This window comes from Lolium rigidum, chromosome 1, assembly GCF_022539505.1.
Source record: "Lolium rigidum isolate FL_2022 chromosome 1, APGP_CSIRO_Lrig_0.1, whole genome shotgun sequence".
Lineage (NCBI taxonomy): Eukaryota > Viridiplantae > Streptophyta > Magnoliopsida > Poales > Poaceae > Lolium > Lolium rigidum.
In genome coordinates, this window is record NC_061508.1 from 283,234,585 (window position 1) to 283,254,472 (window position 19,888).

Consider the following 19,888-nt stretch of genomic DNA (forward strand, 5'->3'; position numbering starts at 1 on the left):
CTGGCATTGCTTTTACTGGTTGTGCAGACAACAATTGAAATCGCTTTCTATGCGATAAAGATCACCAAAACCGAGTTGGGAAACAAGATGCCCACAATGACTTGATGATATGCTACATCAAGCGAGGTATATCGAGAAGTCTTGATTGGTACAATTATTGAAATTATTCAATAAAAGATAGAGCTTTTCCTAGGACTTCTACATGTCATTTTAAAAATCATTTCGATATTTTTTGGGTTTTATTCAAAGTTTAAAATAGCCGTCTATAGGGACCGGCCAGCTATAGCTATGCCCTTCAAACGCTAAAACGGAATAATCCGCTATTAGCCTCAAAAACCCGCTATTAGCCCCAAAAACATGTAAATAGCCGCTAAGGTTATAATGTTGTAAATATAGTGGAAAAAATAAAAAAATAAAACTTGAAATTGTTGCAACTTATAATGTTGTAATATGTGGACCGAACTGTGTCTTATTCATAGCTTTTTATGTAATCGTGTTAATATGTTATCCCAAATGCCAATAAATTATAAAATTTGTGAATTGTTGATAGAGATATATATGAATTTTGATTTTCTCCCCATGAATTAGCAAAACCGCTAACTGGATGATTTAGACGCTATAGCTCAGCTATAGCCTTTCATAGCTGCCAGAAATGTTGCCGCTATTTTCAATAGCCGGCTATTTTAAACTATTGTTTTATTTATGTTCAAATACATTACATTTATATTGTACTCAGTGATTGTGTTACAGTCCTGTATATCAATAATGTGTTCGGAAATTTTTGTCTTCTCATCATTTATTTTAGAGCTCGTCCTAACTCGGATTCTTCTCGTCCTTTGCCACTGCCACTGCCTCTGCTAGATGATGCTCATCATATTCCTACCCAAGATGCAACCATAATTTTACTCGCTTATATCTCGTTATGGTTTTTGTAAAAGAAAAAAGGTGGCATCCAAGATTGGGCTTCATCCCAGCACTACGGCTCTCGCTCAACGGGGAGCACGGCTGAGTTGCCTGCCGAGTCCAGTCATTTTCGCCGCTGCCATCGACCACCTCCCTTTCATCATCAGTGCTCGATCTGCTCCCTCCGCTGCTGCAATGATTCGTGCAGCGCCGCTGTCAAAAACGCAGACGACTTCTCGCTTGGACTGTTGGACAGATCGACTGAAAGTCCGGGAGGCAATGATACATCGATAGGCTCCGCTGGTCGAGTGGATTGATTCAGGCCGTGATGTGGAGTGGCATCCGATGCAGGAACAATCAACCGGTCGTACGTGCGTGCATGGCTTGGCAATGGCAGGTGCGCGCGGTTAACGGCCGGCGACGTGACGCTATCCATGGTTGTTGGCTGGTGGGGTGTGAGTTCTTGTGCTGTCGGGTGGTCTGCCGTTTAGCGGCGAGGCTGGGGGTCCATGGGATCGAGCTCGTGGTGGGAAGAGGTTGCGCAAACTTGGTGTTTACTCAAGAGATTGTGGTGTGGTCACGCCTCGTTTCTGGTCTAGAATCAAATGAGTCATGAGTGAGTGGAGAAACTGTGCCTCATGTTATCATGTTCTCGAATTATGATTCAGAAACTGTGACGAACGCGGACTCTCGTCTAGTGGATTGGTTACAGGGGTGGCGTGGCGGTAGAGACGTGATCCGTGACTGCTGGACTGACATTGCCCTGGTTTCTTGGTGTATGTGGCTGCACCGTAATGATATAGTTTTCGAGGGAGCTGCTCCTTCTAGCGGTGGTTCTCAGCAAGATCTCTGTTGAGGCGGAGCTGTGGAGGGTGTTCAAGTTGTTTAAGACTAGTGTTAGTGAAAGGGTGGAGGTTGCAAGAGTATATAGTCAAATTTTTTAGCCCTAGGCTGTCCATGGGATAGTGCGGATGCGCGGTGTCGGTCATGTTGTAACTCGGCCTCTTGGTTTTTCTTCTATGAAACTGATACGTCTTAAAAAAAGATCACTGGAGGTTCAAATCTTACGGCTTGTGTAATTCTACCGAGTTTTCGGGTTAGGGTGTGGCTAACTCTCGGTCGACTGAAAATCATCAAATCTCAGTTGTAACCTATGACTAACACAAAGCAATCTAACAATCCATGGTATTTCAGAGTCGACTGACAATTAGCACAACCTCTAATTAAAATATAGGAAGAATCTTTGACTGACAGCAGGAAGTGTAACACCCCGACCACCCCCCCCCCCCGACCCCCACCCCCCGTCCGTCGGGCATATCACCCATGGCAGGTTCCCTAGGATCTGTAGACTATCCGCACATATCAACACATGTCTTTCCTGCGCACTTTGTCCTCACTTGTGCGCACCTGGGAAGGACTTCCCGACCGGTCACTCATCCTCAAATTGCTCCAGGCCAAGCACACTTAACCTCGGAGTTCTTTGGGAATGAGCTTCCGGAAAATAAGTTGCAACTTATTGGTATGAGTATCCTATTGAGCCCTGGGCCAGGATGTCACAGGAAGGTACAAGATTTTTTTTAAATAGAGGCAAAAGTTTTGTCTCATCCATTTATTAAGAAAAAAACGTGCGAAACCCTACAACAATAGGGCAAGCCCACAAAAATTGCACACCCACACAAACAGCCAAGCCTAACATAGACCCAAATAACAGGGTGCACCCACTCAAGCCAACACAAATGACCACAAGACGACACAAATGAACACTCCAACACCGCACCGACAAGGACATTCCATGGCATTGGAGGGTACCCGTCAATCAACTGTGGATCCAAGGAAGGCAGCAGCCAAGGTGGCGAAAAAAACGCAAACCTCTCTGGCGATGATAGCTCCGGGCACAGTTGCCAACGGTCCTGACTTAAAACTCCATCAGCAATAGGAAGCAAACACTTGTAGTACTCGGGCCAGGGAGAGACTGCAACGTCAAGAACACCAATCTTCTCAAAGCCTAATGCCTGACCCGGCGGAGAATCCACAACCGAGATTTCGTGCAAGTCGAGCCTCACTTCCTCGACGAAACGACACATAACCACATCATCACACAACTCCAGGAGCTCAGGCACCAGAGATGAATCCCCACACAACTCATGTAGCTCTTGCATGATCTGCAATACCGGAGCCAAGATCTCGTCTATGCGCTCACCCTCAGAGACGACCGACACAACAAGCTGCAGTGACTGGCATGGACTTCCACGAGGAGAGAAATAAATGTAGAGATGTTCTTCCTCAACCACCAATAACTTCGTCTCAGCAGAGCCAAGCGGAAACAAAACCTACGCGGTGGAAAGTACAAGATTAGATCATGAAAGAAGAAAGAGTTTGAAGATCTCGAAGATTTGCTAGTATCTTTTAGACTTTAATTTGTAATCGTTAGAGACAACTTATGTATCTCTAACATTTACTATTTATTACTATGAATATATATATGGTATTGATTGTAAAAGTAAGAGAATAAAACATTTTTTTACGGTTTAGGGTAGAGCTCAAAATTGTAGAGCGCGTTTCAAACCGTAGTAGAGCCCAGGCACTGAGGACGGGCTGCATGGAATATCTTGTTTTTCGGTGTACCATGGGCTGGCTCTCGACGGTTATGGGCCGACAGAAAGCTGCAAGATTTGCATGCTAAAGGTGAGGTTTTTTTTTTCTTCCGAGATCTAATGCTAAAGGGACATTGACAAGCTAAAGAAAGCGAGATTGACAAGATTAGTTGGTGGTAACTCACTCGCATGACCTGATGATCCTCCACGCCCACAAAGTTCATAATAGGGAGCAGTGGAACACATCAACGTTGGGAATTTCCATCACATGACACGTGAATGATTGGTCCTTCCAGCTTTCGTTCTTTGTCATGGTCTCTGGCAGATGATTCACGCTGAAACAAATCCATGGTTCTCTTTTCACAGTGAAAACTATCGACTGTTATTTTGACAGTTGCAGTAGTACGAGGTTGGAAATGATTTGATTGGCCCAGACCTCTGAGAACATTTTGGTTCATGGATCACAGAATGACGACAAAAATAGGGCATTTAAACAATGAACATTTTTGTTCATGGATCACGACCTGACGGCAAAAACCAAGCAGCTGCTCAACCATCAAAGCTACAGATCAATATATCCTCCGCAGAAAGTGCATACATAAGACCCTCTACATAAAATACAGTTTTCCTGACCTGGTAGCATGAATGGTTCCACTGCACAATCTACGTAATACACTGCAAAAACTTCACAAACAAAAATATCATAAGAATGATCACACTGAACAATCCACTGCAATCTACGGAATCTCTATTATCAATTTATCATTCCAGATTTGAGGAATCTAGAGCAAGGCCTGAAACTAGCAAGTAATACTTCCAAGTACAGATAAAATTAGCCGCCGAATATTTTACAATGTTGTATTACTCAACAACAACTATCTCAAGTTATGAGATAGGACATACTAAACCTAACTTCCAAGCTAGGCTACGGAAAAATGGGACTGTTACAGTGTCGCGGGGCTTATAAACCCACACATCTGTCAGTACAGTCAGTTTGCCTCTGCCAGGCTATCAAGGAAGCCCTGCAGCTCCTTCAAGCCTTCTGCAGATATACTTCTCTGAACCCGAGGCCTGGGAACTGTAAGGGCAGGAGGCGCCCTAGAGTTGAAGCAGACAACAACTACAGAAAGGTTATCGCCGCTCTTCCGCTTGATGGCCTCGTCAACTAAGTCTTTACAGCAAGCAGCAGGGTCGTTGTGCTCTTGGAGCCTCCGTCGCGCAAAATCTACCGCATTTTGGCTGCGGAATACATCCCAGATACCGTCACAACCGATGATCATGAATTCATCATCCTCAGTAAGATTCCTCATCATCACCTCAGGCTCCGCACTAAGAGGCCCAAGACCATCACAAGCTTTCAGTCCTTCCATGTGCCAGTCCCCAATTGCTCTAGCAACATTGAGCAACCCATTCAGGTATCCATCGTCAACATAACCACCCGAGGCTTCAATGCGCATCTTCTCTCTATCGCAAGATGGCTTGTGGTCCCTGGACATCTCAATTGCCTTTCCACGGCAACATAACACTGCTCTACAATCACCAGCATTTGCCACCAGAAGTGACCTGTCAACAACGCAGAATTTTTTCAAAAGAAAAGTTATCTTATGCACAGATTTTTCAGAGAAAATACCTATCAAACTATTGATACATGGAGAAATAGACAGTTCAGATAAAGAGAAGCGAAAACCTTGCTGGTATTAAGTAGTAACCATGGTAAACAAAGGAGTGGAAATAGAAGGATGTAGTGATTTGTCCAGAAAACATATATACATATTACACACTCAAGGAACAAAGCACATGTTAAAAAACCTGCTAACGCGCTTCAAGTGCATAGCAGTGAACAGGAAAACTCCAATTTCCAAAGGAGAGAAACTGATATCAGCGGGAATTAATGCTTACAAGCTCACAAAGAAAATCCTGTCCACATATACATATTACTCACTGGAGGAGTAAAGCATACGTATAAAACTTCAACAGACATGAAATTCATGACTCGTTACCTTTACCAAAGGAAAAAAAAAACATGCTATATGCGGGAAATGAAACATACTCCCCTCTGTCCAAAAAAAACATATGGCGCACACGCCATCCAAAATTTATCTTTGACCAAAATTTTGTCCAATGCTATGCCTATTATGTTATAAAAAAATTGATATCACTAGATTCACGTCGTGAACATTTTCTAATGGTATCAATTTTGCATCAGACAATCCACATAGTTATTAATCCTTATTCAAACATGTGAGTTACATCTGTGAACGGAGGGAGTAAAATGCACACATAGAGGAATTGATTTACACCGTAACAAAACAGGAGCCATAAGGTCAAGCAGGAGGAGTAAGTAGTTACTCAAAATCAAATATAATAGCTAGCTAAACAGTATTGCTACAGAACAAATCAGCACAAGTTCCTTCAATACCTTCCAATGATGAGTGCAGCAAGTGCAGTCGTGCCGGATGCAAGAGAAGAATTCACAGAGCAAGCATCTGCAAAAGCAGCATCAGTCTGTAAGAATGCTGAGGAGACAGCTTTCTCTATCTCCCCCGGAAAACCATCACCCTCAACGATGAACCTTGGCAAATTGCTGCACACAAAGTCCGCAGCGTGTTTTCCACCATGTCCATCAAAAACCTAAAACATTAAAATTTTGTGAACAGGACATACACAGGAAATGCCTGTCAGATGTACAAAAGTACTTTCCCAGTAGGGAGTTGATACACAGGTTTAGCTACAATTATTGCAAACGTCAAGACAGAAATTTGAAGCATACTGCCGTCTTTGTACCTGTGTGATCAGTTTGTTTTAAAATGTTAAACTATTCCTGTTTTAGGTCTTTTTAAGCACATTGTGGGTTTAATGTATGAGTCCAGGGGGCTGCGGCTAATCTGTTTCCAAAAAAAGTGACAGAAAATTGGATGCTAATAAATAGAATGGAAGCATACCCCATAAAATGAGCTGGGCCCTTCTTCACAGCTTTCGGGTCCAAAATCTTGCAAGAAGTTGTCACAACAGATGTAGGCATCCTCCATTGTGCTCCTTGACCCAATATCAGCCCAGCCTCCAGACCGTACAACTGGGATAAATTCACCATCCACCCTTTCAAAGATTCTCTCAGTTTCAGACTTTGTATTGTTCAAAGGACCCCTCGCCTGCGAAATCAAAGCCATGTATGGCAATTACTGAGCAATAACAAAAAAAGTATAAAGTTAGAGGATTTATATTGCATGCTATTTCATTATGATATGGTGCAACCATTGAAGCTACCTAAGTGTCTATACCATACCATGCATATACTAATAAGCTTGATACCACATAGGCAAAAATAGGAACCCCTTTAGGCTACATCATTAAAATAATCATAGCTGTTGTGGAAGTACTATTCCTCTCCCCTCCCATGGTCCCATGTGAAATCAATTTCACATGATAATTATTTCACTCCTTTGCTCAAACAGTGTAGTTTCCTTATAGAAATCCCAAACAGTAATGTGCGGCATCAGCAAATAACACATTTAAGATTACTAAAAATATTTCCTTTTGTACTGCAATGAGAAGGGAAAGCCAAACATGAACTGTACAAGTTTATTTTGGTTCTACCTAGATTCAAGAAAACAATGATCAATATGATAGAACTAGGGTCAATGATCCAAACCAAACCTCAGCAGAGCAATAAGATGAAAACAAAACAAAAAAATGCAGGAGGGGATAAGATAAAGTCAAACGACTATTTTTGCAAATTTCCTTAAAAGGCGACTGTAGCTTAGGGGTTAAGATTGCTACGAACTGTCGTTTGGTGAAGGGCCAACTAGTATTTCAACAAATCAGATGCACGAGTCCCTTTTCTCGTACTAGGTTTGAATATAGTTCTGAGAGCATGAGGCAAGGACAGGGCATGGCAAGTAAAAAAAGGCCGAAAGGAGTTGGGGATTTTTCATGACACATATGTACCAGATTACCAGTCTGATCCCCCACAGAATCCCTACCCAGCCGTTTCTCAACATGAAATCTTCAGACAACAATTCATACGTCCTTCAAGACAAATAATATATTATGCTCACAATTTACAAGCCTAAAGACTACATGCCAGGAAAATACCACGGCAGCATTCAGCACAAATCTAGTTCACAAGAACATTCTGAAACTCTTGAGTAATACATTCAGTTGACACAATTAATCATTTCATAGAACACAAGACAGTCTGTTCAACTGGCCACCTAGGAGATGGCTTTCCAGTCTCCCAATAACATACATCCACATAAACCGCACGGATCCAATCACCTCAGTCCCAGGTTGCTCGTACTCTACTACTCTAGGACAACAAGCGTACCACTAACAAGATTCAGGACGAAAGATTCCTTCCCCTCTCTCTGCACCGCCTACCTTGAGTACCTTCAAACCATACCGGTGAAAACCCTAGCTCCTCAGCGAAAACAGCTCACCACGCAGCGAAAGATTCGCACACGATTACACAAGATTAAGCACGGATCGGGCCTGGCGCCACATAAATCTCACACCTTTCGCCCAGATCACGCGAGCAGCCAAGCTAAGCGCGCCGAGATGCGAGATTTACTTACAAAGGAGGCGTGCCGTGAGAGCACCGGCTTCCTCGCCGGCGACGGGATCGGCGGCTTTCCGCCGCCGCCGCCGCCAAGCCTAAGCTCCTCCATCTCCGCCGCCGCCGCCGCAGGGAGCCTCGTGGCGCAGGTTCGAGTCGCCGGAGAGGGCTAGGGTTAGGGTTTGGGATTGGAGCGGCGCCGCTGCCGCTAGCAGTAGTACGGAGTTACTGTGGAGTGTGAACAGTAGCCGCCTTTTGAGAGGAAATGCGTCAGTGGAAGAGCAGGGGAGGGGCAGTACGGTAAATCTAAGCGGTGCTTAAACTAGAACCGTGATTAATTAATAATTTTGTAAAGAAACCATGTGCGCCGGCATGGGGGCGCTCGCGGTTTAGGTGGGCCGGTGATACAGGCGTGGTAAGATGTGGACACGTGGTTGCCAACGTGTACCACTGGTTGGGTAGGACACGTGTCGAGTACAGGGTGATTTGCGAGTTGGAACTCGGACCTAGGAGATCGATCAAAAAAGTGACAACAAACTAGTGTTGAAGTGTATGTGCTGTATAAGACCATATCCAGCCACGTACCCCGAAACATTTTCCAAACAACGTTGGATTAAGTGTGTTTGGGGATGTGTTTTATTCATGTCGTGTTTAGAAGACGTCGCTTCCCAGCCGCGTTCCCAAATGCTGCCCTCAAACTTTTTATAACATTAAAATGCTCGTTTTTACATTTTTATTTCAATAGAGAGAATAAAACATTCCACAAACTAATACATAATTTGGAACATGGTTTACATAAACTAAGATATATTTTGGACATAGTTTCCACAAAACTAATACATAGTTTAAACCATGGTTGACACAAACTTAAAATATTACAAAATAAAGAAACCTAACTAGTGTTGGCATCGCAGATTTCGTGTGTTTGCTGCCAAGAAAGAACACTCTCGGGCACTCTCAGTCACCCAAACTGGAAAATTCAGCTGTTGACGGCACCCCTGTTGGTTCTTTCGAGGAAGAACAACCAGAAACCTCTGTGCCTATTTTCGCTGTGAATAAACAACACTCAGTCGTCATCCTCCTCGTCGTTGTCGCTGTGGTAGTGCTGACAGCAGCGCGTCTCGTCGAACACCTTGACGCTCATGTCGGCCTCGCCAAGGTAGGAGAACTTGAGCACGAAGCCGTCTTCGAGGTGGTGGTAGCGCAAGAACTTCTCCCAACCGATGTGGAGGTACATCTTGTCGCGCGTGTCTAAGATCACGTCCACAATCCACATGCAGCCTCCTGCAGATGCAGCGAGGACGGCTCGTTGCCGACGACGAAGTCGGCGAACTTGTCCGGCAGCCTCTGGATACCGAGTGGGTCGTCCTTGAGGACGACGAAGAACTCGGATAGCACTTCCGCTCCTCCTCATGCATGTCCGATGATGAAGACGACGGCGTCGCAGGCGACGGCGAGCGTGCTGCTCTACCGCAGCCACGAGCACGACCACGGCGGCGACCTCGACCTCCACCTCTACCAGACATGGCGTCGACTCTTGAGATGGTGGCGGATAGGGTTGGGGAGAGAGGCGCTAGGGTTTGTGTGTGAGTGACGATGAGAGAGCGACCCTTTTTATAGGCCGGAGGGAGGCGAGGGAGCGGTGGCGCTCATTAACAATGGCACGCAGAGCTAGGCGTGATGAGACTCTGCGCTGCGCCTCTACGGGAACTGCACTGTCTCTGCGCGCCAATAAATTACGTCGCGAGGTAGACGACGGTTAGGTTAAAATTCAATGTGCCGCTGACGCGTCGGTCCCGCCACTCCTCGCCTCGCTTTTCGTTGTGTCCGGCGTGCCCCGAGCGTCCCCTATGTAGCGGGGACGGGCTCGGGGCGCCGGACACCGTATCGGGCCGCACCGGATAAAAAGAGGCTTTGGGGCACGCAGGTAGAAACATTTTTTTGTCCGGCGCACCTCAAATTCCTTTAGGGCGCTTTGGGGGACGCGGCTGGAGATGCTCTAACGATGTTGGAAAAGATGCTAGATGTGGTTGAAGTCATGAGTTGGCTGCCATTCGGTTTAGTGTCTATGCAAAGTTTATAGTTGGAAGTAACATAGAGTAGTAAAACACGTTAATATTTTTTAGTGGGTAATAACATATGTGTGGTATCATGCAAAATTATATATTGGTTGTAGACTCATTTTGTTTTGGGAAGTATGATGTAATGTAACATTCATTCTATCTATCTGGTTATTGCTTGATGTGTTGGTTGGTATTGAACTATGACAGTGGAAGTGATTTCTTCCTCATTAGCTCCATTTTGATTGTCATTTGCATCTTGTGATGAATGAAGTGAACTTGAGCTCTCTAGTGCTTCTATTTTATATTAGAAAGCATTTACTATTGTTAATCGATGAGAATCTGAAAGACCAGAAAGACAAGTGATTTACCACCTCAGTATCTTTCTTCATTTATTTTCATTTATGTTACTCTTTCTTCATTTATGATACTTTCACTATAAGAGCAAGTACAATAAATCCTAGTCAGCAGGCTACAAGGATTAGAATAATATATTTTGCCTAGGTGGAAGAGAGATAGAAGGAGAGAGAAGATGAGTGAGTTCTTATGTAAGAGTCAGCTCTAGCACGTGTTCCTAAACACTTTGTGAGAGTGAATGGTGGACCATGCATTGATAAAATAGTACAATTATATAGCTCACTATTGTACATGTAGCTCTAGATTGACTATAGATGACATATCACTTAGCTTATAGCCAACAGTTGGCTATCTCCAGACGCGTCCTCCAAAGCGTCCCCTAAAGCGCACCGAATTTAGCGTTTGAGAGACGTTGTTGAAGTGAACAGTGTGTTGTATAATCAATGTTGGAAAAGATGCTATGCATGTAGTTGAGGTGGTTGAAGTCTTGGTTAGTACTAGGAGGCATTGGCACGGCGCACGCCGCGCCGGTGTCCTCTTGTCTGTAGAAATCTTACTAAGTCTGAATTAACGGCAGTCGGTGGACAGAAGATTAACCGCGTATGCCCTGTTAGCGGTTGTGTTAGAGGGTCTGGGCCTCGCACAGCAGACTGCATTATATTACATGTCACTAATATTTACATGGGATGCTCCGGTAAGGGACTGTTAGACATTCAGACACCTTGCTTGTAGACAAAAGGGGATCACACCTGGCTGCTAGCAATTCGTTTTGTAGGTCGGCTGCGCACAGCTGCAGATCGAGAGCGGCGGCACCTCTATTTACCCAAATTAAGTGTGCTCTGTGTGGGGCTGCGGAGGTGGAGATCCTCAGTAGGGTGCGTCGCCCTCCTCTTTGTCTGATGAGATGTCGATGATGGCGCCTGGTGCTGCTAGCTTGGTGATGCGGCCGGTGTCGGCAGCTATGACGTGTGTGGCGCTGCGGACGCGGTTGGCCTGACTGTCTGGTTCTGCCGCCGCAATTTCATCTTTCTTGGAGGCTACTTGTGTAGGATATTACCTAAGTTTGTCGGTCCGCGGGTGTCGTCGAAGCTGGCCAGAGGAAGGTTCTTGGTAGAGCTGGTTCTGCGGACTTCTTCGGTGGCTTTTCTGGCGGGTGTCCGTGTCCTCGACTAAGTACAGGCTGAGCTGCAACTAACGGGTATGTTATGTTGGAAAATTAGGCACAATTTCCATGATTAATTCCAGAATATAAACATAATGACAGCAACTACTAACATGTGAAACTCGAACATACTAGATGCATTAATCAACATGAGTAGCAGCAGCGCAAACGGTAAAGCGTCCATCACTAAACAGATCGAGATATGTCGCACGTACCGATCTGGTGGTGGTGGCGGTGGAGGTGTAGCAGATGATGTCGCAGCAGTAACGTTGTTGATGACAACGTTGTTGACGACATGGACGACGGGTCGAAGTAGACGGCGTTGAAGACGATGGTAGGCAGTGATACGTCTCCGACGTATCGATAATTTCTTATGTTCCATGCCACATTATTGATGATATCTACATGTTTTATGCATACTTTATGTCATATTTATGCATTTTCCGGCACTAACCTATTAACGAGATGCCGAAGAGCCAGTTGCTGTTTTCTGCTGTTTTTGGTTTCAGAAATCCTAGTAAGGAAATATTCTCGGAATTGGACGAAATCAACGCCCAGGGGCCTATTTTCACACGAAGCTTCCAGAAGACCGAAGATGATACGAAGTGGGGCCACGAGGTGGCCAGACGCTAGGGCGGCGCGGCCCAAGCCCTGGCCGCGCCGGCCTAGTGTGTGGGCCCCCTGTCAGGCCCCCTGACCTATCTCCTCCGCCTACTTATAGCCTTCGTCGCGAAACCCCCAGTACCGAGAGCCACGATACGGAAAACCTTCCAGAGACGCCGCCGCCGCCAATCCCATCTCGGGGGATTCAGGAGATCGCCTCGGCACCCTGCCGGAGAGGGGAATCATCTCCCGGAGGACTCTTCACCGCCATGGTCACCTCCGGAGTGATGAGTGAGTAGTTCACCCCTGGACTATGGGTCCATAGCCGTAGCTAGATGGTCGTCTTCTCCTAATTGTGCTTTATTGTCGGATCTTGTGAGCTGCCTAACATGATCAAGATCATCTATCTGTAATGCTATATGTTGTGTTTGTTGGGATCCGATGGATAGAGAATACTATGTTATGTTGATTATCAATCTATTACCTATGTGTTGTTTATGATCTTGCATGCTCTCCGTTATTAGTAGAGGCTCGGCCAAGTTTTTACTCTTAACTCCAAGAGGGAGTATTTATGCTCGATAGTGGGTTGATGCCTCCATTAAATGCTGGGACGAGTGACGGAAAGTTCTAAGGTTGTGGATGTCTTGTTGCCACTAGGGATAAAACATTGATGCTATGTCCGAGGATGTAGTTATTGATTACATTACGCACCATACTTAATGCAATTGTCCGTTGTTTGCAACTTAATGCTTGGAAGGGGTTCGGATGATAACCTCGAAGGTGGACTTTTTAGGCATAGATGCATGCTGGATAGCGGTCTATGTACTTTGTCGTAATGCCCAATTAAATCTCACAATACTCATCATATCATGTATGTGCATGGTCATGCCCTCTCTATTTGTCAATTGCCCAACTGTAATTTGTTCACCCAACATGCTATTTATCTTATGGGAGAGACACCTCTAGTGAACTGTGGACCCCGGTCCATTCTTTTAATCGAATACAATCTACTGCAACACTTGTTCTACTGTTTTCTGCAAACAATCATCATCCACACTATACATCTAATCCTTTGTTACAACAAGCCGGTGAGATTGACAACCTCACTGTTTCGTTGGGGCAAAGTACTTTGGTTGTGTTGTGCGGGTTCCACGTTGGAGCCGGAATCCCCGGTGTTGCGCCGCACTACATCTCGCCGCCATCAACCTTCAACGTGCTTCTTGGCTCCTACTTGGTTCGATAAACCTTGGTTTCTTGCGAGGGAAAACTTGCCGCTATATGCATCACACCTTCCTCTTGGGGTTCCCAACGGACGCGTGTTGTACGCGTATCAAGCGCATTTTCACGGCGCCGTTGCCGGGGAGATCAAGACACGCTGCAAGGGGAGTCTCCACATCCCAATCTCTTTACTTTGTTTTTGTCTTGCTTTATTTTATTTACTACTTTGTTTGCTGCACTAAAACAAAATACAAAAAAATTAGTTGCTAGCTTTACTTTATTTACTATCTTGTTTGCCATATCAAAATACAAAAAAATTAGTTACTTGTTTTACTTTACTTAATTCGATGCATGTTTTTATTTCACTAGTTAGGCATAATGGAAAGCAACATGGAGCTTTTTAATCTATTTCCTGAGTTAAGACATGGATGGTTTGATGCGAAAATTAAAAAACCTATGGAACATATTAGTATGAACGCTTTGAACACCATTGTTGCTAATGATATGGAAAATTCTAAGCTTGGGGAAGTTGGTTTTGATGAGCTTGATATTTTTAGTCCCCCAAGCATTGAGGAGAAAATTTACTATGATTATACTATGCCTCCTACACTTGATGAGAATAATAATGATAGCTACTTTGTTGAATTTGCTCCCACTACAATTAATAAGAATGACTATGCTTATGTTGGGAGTAGTAATTATTTTATGCATGAAGCTCATGATAAGAATGTTTCATTTGATAGTTATATTGTTGAGTTTGCTCATGATGCTACTGAAAATCTTTATGAGAGAGGAAAATATGGTTGTAGAAATTTTCATGTTACTAAAACACCTCTCTATGTGCTTAAAATCTTGAAGTTGCTCTTGTCTAGTCTTTCTATGCTTGTTGCATTATGCTTCATGAATTTGTTTATTTACAAGATTCCTTTTCATAGGAAGTGGGTTAGGCTTAAATTTGTTTTGAATTTTCTTCTTGATGCTCTCTTTTGCTTCAACTATTATTTCTAGGGAGTGCATCATTAAAATCACTGAGCCCATCTTAATGGCTATAAAGAAAACACTTCTTGGGAGATAACCCATGTGTTTATTTTACTACAGCAAATTTTGTTTTATATTTGAGTCTTGGAAGTTGTTACTACTGTAGCAACCTCTCCTTATCTTAGTTTTGTTGCATTGTTGTGCCAAGTAAAGTCGTTGATGGTAAGGTTCATACTAGATTTGGATTACTGCGCAGAAACAGATTTCTTTGCTATCACGAATCTGGGCCTAATTCTCAGTAGGTAACTCAGAAAATTATGCCAATTTACGTGAGTGATCCTCAGATATGTACGCAACTTTCATTCAATTTGAGCATTTTCATTTGAGCAAGTCTGGTGCCTCAATAAAATTCGTCTTTACGAACTATTCTGTTTTGACAGATTCTGCCTTTTATTTCGCATTGCCTGTTTTGCTATGCTTGATGGATTTTTCGATTCCATTAACTTTCAGTAGCTTTGTGCAATGTCCAGAAGTGTTAAGAATGATTATGTCACCTCTGAACATGTGAATTTTGATTGTGCACTAACCCTCTAATGAGTTGTTTTGAGTTTGGTGTGGAGGAAGTTTTCAAGGATCAAGAGAGGGAGATGATACAACATGATCAAGGAGAGTGAAAGCTCTAAGCTTGGGGATGCCCCGGTGGTTCACCCCTGCATATATCAAGAAGACTCAAGAGTCTAAGCTTAGGGATGCCCAAGGCATCCCCTTCTTCATCGACAACATTATCAGGTTCCTCCCCTGAAACAATATTTTTATTCCATCACATCTTATGTACTTTGCTTGGAGCGTCGGTTTGTTTTTGTTTTTGTTTTGTTTGAATAAAATAGATCCTAGCATTCTTTGTATGGGAGAGAGACACGCTCCGCTGTTGCATATGGGCAAATATGTCCTTAGGCTTTACTCATAATATTCATGGCGAAGGTTGAATCTTCTTCGTTAAATTGTTATATGGTTGGAAACGGGAAATGCTACATGTAGTAATTGGTAAAATGTCTTGGATAATTTGGTACTTGGCAATTTTTGTGTTCATGTTTAAGCTCTTGCATCATACATTTTGCACCTATTAATGAAGAAATACATAGAGCTTGCTAAAATTTGGTTTGTATAATTGGTCTCTCTAAGGTCTAGATAATTTCTAGTAAAGAGTTTGAACAACAAGGAAGACGGTGTAGAGTCTTATAATGTTTACAATATGTATTTTATGTGAGTTTTGCTGCACCAGTTCATCCTTGTGTTTGTTTCAAATAGCCTTGCTAGCCTAAGCCTTGTATCGAGAGGGAATACTTCTCATGCATCCAAATCCTTGAGCCAACTACTATGCCATTTGTGTCCACCATACCTACCTACTACATGGTATTTCTCCGCCATTCCAAAGTAAATTGCTTGAGTGCTACCTTTAAACAATTCAAAATTTATCACCTCTGATTTGTGTCAATGTTTTATAGCTCATGAGGAAGTATGTGGTGTTTATCTTTCAATCTTGTTGGGCAACTTTCACCAATGGACTAGTGGCTTCATCCGTTTATCCAATAATTTTGCAAAAAGAGCTGGCAATGGGATTCCCAGTCCCAAATTAATTAACAAAAAAAATAGACACTCCTCCATGGTATGTGATTGTTGGCAGGCACCCGAGGATTCAGTTAGCCATGGTTTGTGAAAGAAAGGTTGGAAGGAGTGCCACACAAAACTAAAAATAAAATGGGAGCCGCTCTTTGAAGGTTTGTCTGGCAAGGGTGTTAGAGTGCCCACTACCATTCGTTGACAACAACAAACACCTCTCAAAATTTTACTTTTATGCTCTCTATATGTTTTCAAAACCAAAGCTCTAGCACAAATAAAGCAATCAATGCTTCCCTCTGCGAAGGGCCTTTCTTTTACTTTTATGTTGAGTCAGTTCACCTATTTCTCTCCATCTCAAGAAGAAAACACTTGTGTGAACTGTGCATTGATTCCTACATACTTGCATATTGCACTTGTTATATTACTTTACATTGACAATATCCATGAGATATACATGTTACAAGTTGAAAGCAACCGCTGAAACTTAATCTTCATTTGTGTTGCTTCAATACCTTTACTTTAATTTATTGCTTTATGAGTTAACTCTTATGCAAGACTTATTGATGCTTGTCTTGAAAGTACTATTCATGAAAAGTCTTTGCTATATGATTCATTTGTTTACTCATTGCATTATCATTGTTTTGATCGCTGCATTCATTACATATGCTTACAATAGTATGATCAAGGTTATGATGGCATGTCACTCCAGAAATTATCTTTGTTATCGTTTACCTGCTCGGGACGAGCAGAAACTAAGTTTGGGGATGCTGATACGTCTCCGACGCATCGATAATTTCTTATGTTCCATGCCACATTATTGATGATATCTACATGTTTTATGCATACTTTATGTCATATTTATGCATTTTCCGGCACTAACCTATTAACGAGATCCCGAAGAGCCAGTTGTTGTTTTCTGCTGTTTTTGGTTTCAGAAATCCTAGTAAGGAAATATTCTCGGAATTGGACAAAATCAACGCCCAGGGGCCTATTTTCACACGAAGCTTCCAGAAGACCGAAGATGATACGAAGTGGGGCCACGAGGTGGCCGGGCACGCTAGGGCGGCGCGGCCCAAGCCCCGGCCGCGCCGGCCTAGTGTGTGGGCCCCCGTCGAGCCCCCGACCTATCTCCTCCGCCTACTTATAGCCTTCGTCGCGAAACCCCCGATGCCGAGAGCCATGATACGGAAAACCTTCCGGAGACGCCACCGCCGCCAATCCCATCTCGGGGGATTCGGGAGATCGCCTCCGGCACCCTTCCGGAGAGGGGAATCATCTCCGGAGGACTCTTCACCGCCATGGTTGCCTCCGGAGTGATGAGTGAGTAGTTCACCCCTGGACTATGGGTCCATAGCGGTAGCTAGATGGTCGTCTTCTCCTTATGTGCTTCATTGTCGGATCTTGTGAGCTGCCTAACATGATCAAGATCATCTATCTGTAATGCTATATGTTGTGTTTGTTGGGATCCGATGGATAGAGAATACTATGTTATGTTGATTATTAATCTATTACCTATGTGTTGTTTATTATCTTGCATGCTGATGGCGTGTATTTCACACGTTCGTTGGGCAACCCCAAGAGGAAGGTATGATGAGCACGGCGGCAAGTTTTCCCTCAGGAAAGAAACCAAGGTTTAATCGAACCGGGAGGAGCCAGAAGCACGTTGAAGGTTGATGGCGGCGGGATGTAGTGCGGCGCAACACCGGAGATTCCGGCGCCAACGTGGAACCTGCACAACACAACCAAAGTACTTTGCCCCAACGAAACGAGTGAGGTTGTCAATCTCACTGAGCTTGCTTGTAACAAAGGATTAACCGTATTGTGTGGAAGATGATTGTTTGCGAGAGAAAACGGTAAAAACAAGTATTGCGGTAGATTGTATTTCGGTAAAGAGAATTGGACCGGGGTCCACGGTTCACTAGAGGTGTCTCTCCCATAAGACGAACGGCATGTTGGGTGAACAAATTACGGTTGGGCAATTGACAAATAAAGAGAGCATGACAATGCACATACATATCATGATGAGTATAGTGAGATTTAATTGGGCATTACGACAAAGTACATAGACCGCCATCCAAGCTGCATCTATGCCTAAAAAGTCCACCTTCGAGGTTATCATCCGAACCCCCTCCGGTATTAAGTTGCAAAGCAACGAGACAATTGCATTAAGTATGGTGCGTAATGTAATCAACAACTACATCCTTAGACATAGCATCAATGTTTTATCCCTAGTGGCAACGGCACAACACAACCTTAGAACTTTACATCCTTTGTCCCGAGTGTCAATGCGGGCATGAACCCACTATCGAGCATAAGTACTCCCTCTTGGAGTTAAAAGCATCTACTTGGCCAGAGCATCTACTAGTAACGGAGAGCATGCAAGATCATAAACAACACATAAGCATAACTTTGATAATCAACATAACAAGTATTCTCTATTCATCGGATCCCAACAAACGCAACATATAGAATTACATATAGATGATCTTGATCATGATAGGCAGCTCACAAGATCCAGACAATGATAGCACAATGGGGAGAAGACAACCATCTAGCTCTTGCTATGGACCCATAGTCCGAGGGGTAGACTACTCACTCATCACTCCGGAGGCGACCATGGCGGTGTAGAGTCCTCAGGGAGATGATTCCCCTCTCCCGGCGGGGTGCGGGAGGCGATCTCCGGGATCCCCGAGATGGGATCGGCGGCGACGGCGTCTCGGTAAGGTTTTCCGTATCGTGGCTCTCGGTGCTGGGGGTTTCGTCACGGAGGCTTTAAGTAGGCGGAAGGGCAAGTCGAGAGGCGGCACGGGGGCCCACACCACGGGGCGGCGCGGCCAGGGGGGGGCCGCGCCGCCCTAGGGTTTGGCCCCCCGTGGCCCCTCTTCGTCTCGTCTTCGGTCTTACGGAAGCTTCGTGAGAAAATAGGCCTCTGGGCTTTTATTTCGTCCAATTCGAGAATATTTCTTTACTAGGATTTACGAAACCAAAAACAGCGAGAAAACGACAAGCGGCACTTCGGCATCTTGTTAATAGGTTAGTTCCGAGAAAATGCACGAATATGACATAAAGTGTGCATAAAACATGTAGATAACATCAATAATGTGGCATGGAACACAAGAAATTATCGATACGTTGGAGACGTATCGGCATCCCCAAGCTTAGTTACTGCTCGTCCCGAGCGGAGTAAAACGATAACAAAGATAATTTACGGAGTGACATGCCATCATAAACTTGATCATACTATTTGTAAAGCATATGTAGAGAATGCAGCGATCAAAACAATGTGTATGACATGAGTAAACAAGTGAATCATAAAGCAAAGACTTTTCATGAATAGCACTTCAAGACAAGCATCAATAAGTCTTGCATAAGAGTTAACTCATAAAGCAATAATTCAAAGTAAAGGTATTGAAGCAACACAAAAGAAGATTAAGTTTCAGCGGTTGCTTTCAACTTGTAACATGTATATCTCATGGATATTGTCAACATAGAGTAATATAATAAGTGCAATAAGCAAGTATGTAGGAATCAATGCACAGTTCACACAAGTGTTTGCTTCTTGAGGTGGAGAGAAATAGGTGAGCTGACTCAACATTGAAAGTAAAAGAATGGTCCTCATAGAGGAAAAGCATCGATTGCTATATTTGTGCTAGAGCTTTGATTTTGAAAACATGAAACAATTTTGTCAACGGTAGTAATAAAGCATATGCATCATGTAAATTATATCTTATAAGTTGCAAGCCTCATGCATAGTGTACTAATAGTGCTCGCACCTTGTCCTAATTAGCTTGGACTACCTGGATTATCATCGCAATACATATGCTTTAACCAAGTTTCACAA

The 19,888-nt window shown here is 43.8% G+C and overlaps 1 protein-coding gene and 1 long non-coding RNA gene across 3 annotated transcripts in view; one reads left to right on the forward strand and one right to left on the reverse strand.

Annotated features, from left to right (window-relative positions):
- Positions 1-4,235: 4,235 nt before the first annotated feature.
- LOC124683816 (probable protein phosphatase 2C 57) lies at positions 4,236-8,161 on the reverse strand. 2 transcript variants are annotated; one of them, XM_047218260.1, is made up of 5 exons: positions 8,069-8,140; positions 6,440-6,646; positions 6,070-6,128; positions 5,917-5,983; positions 4,236-5,060 (listed from the first exon to the last, which is right to left on the reverse strand). In XM_047218260.1, the coding sequence occupies exons 2-5, from the start codon at positions 6,586-6,588 to the stop codon at positions 4,487-4,489; spliced, it is 849 nt and encodes a 282-aa protein (XP_047074216.1). In that variant the 5' UTR covers positions 6,589-6,646; positions 8,069-8,140; the 3' UTR covers positions 4,236-4,486. The 2 variants fall into 2 exon arrangements, with proteins under 2 accessions (XP_047074216.1, XP_047074215.1); XM_047218259.1 differs by having other exon boundaries at positions 5,917-6,128; positions 8,069-8,161.
- Positions 8,162-11,426: 3,265 nt separating this feature from the next.
- LOC124695061 overlaps positions 11,427-19,888 on the forward strand; it is a 20,931-nt gene continuing 12,469 nt past the window's right edge. The window contains exon 1 of the long non-coding RNA XR_007000523.1: positions 11,427-11,664. This is a non-coding gene — a long non-coding RNA (uncharacterized LOC124695061). The remainder of the gene's footprint in view (positions 11,665-19,888) is intronic.

Coding starts and splice junctions, on each gene's coding strand:
- LOC124683816 (XM_047218259.1), bottom strand. CDS start 8,161: ATGGAGGAGCTTAGGCTTGGCGGCGGCGGCGGCGGAAAGCCGCCGATC. Junction 6,129..6,439: donor GGCCCAGCTCATTTTATGGG/GTATGCTTCCAT, acceptor TTAATGTTTTAG/GTTTTTGATGGACATGGTGG. Junction 5,061..5,916: donor GCTGCACTCATCATTGGAAG/GTATTGAAGGAA, acceptor CGTTGTTGACAG/GTCACTTCTGGTGGCAAATG.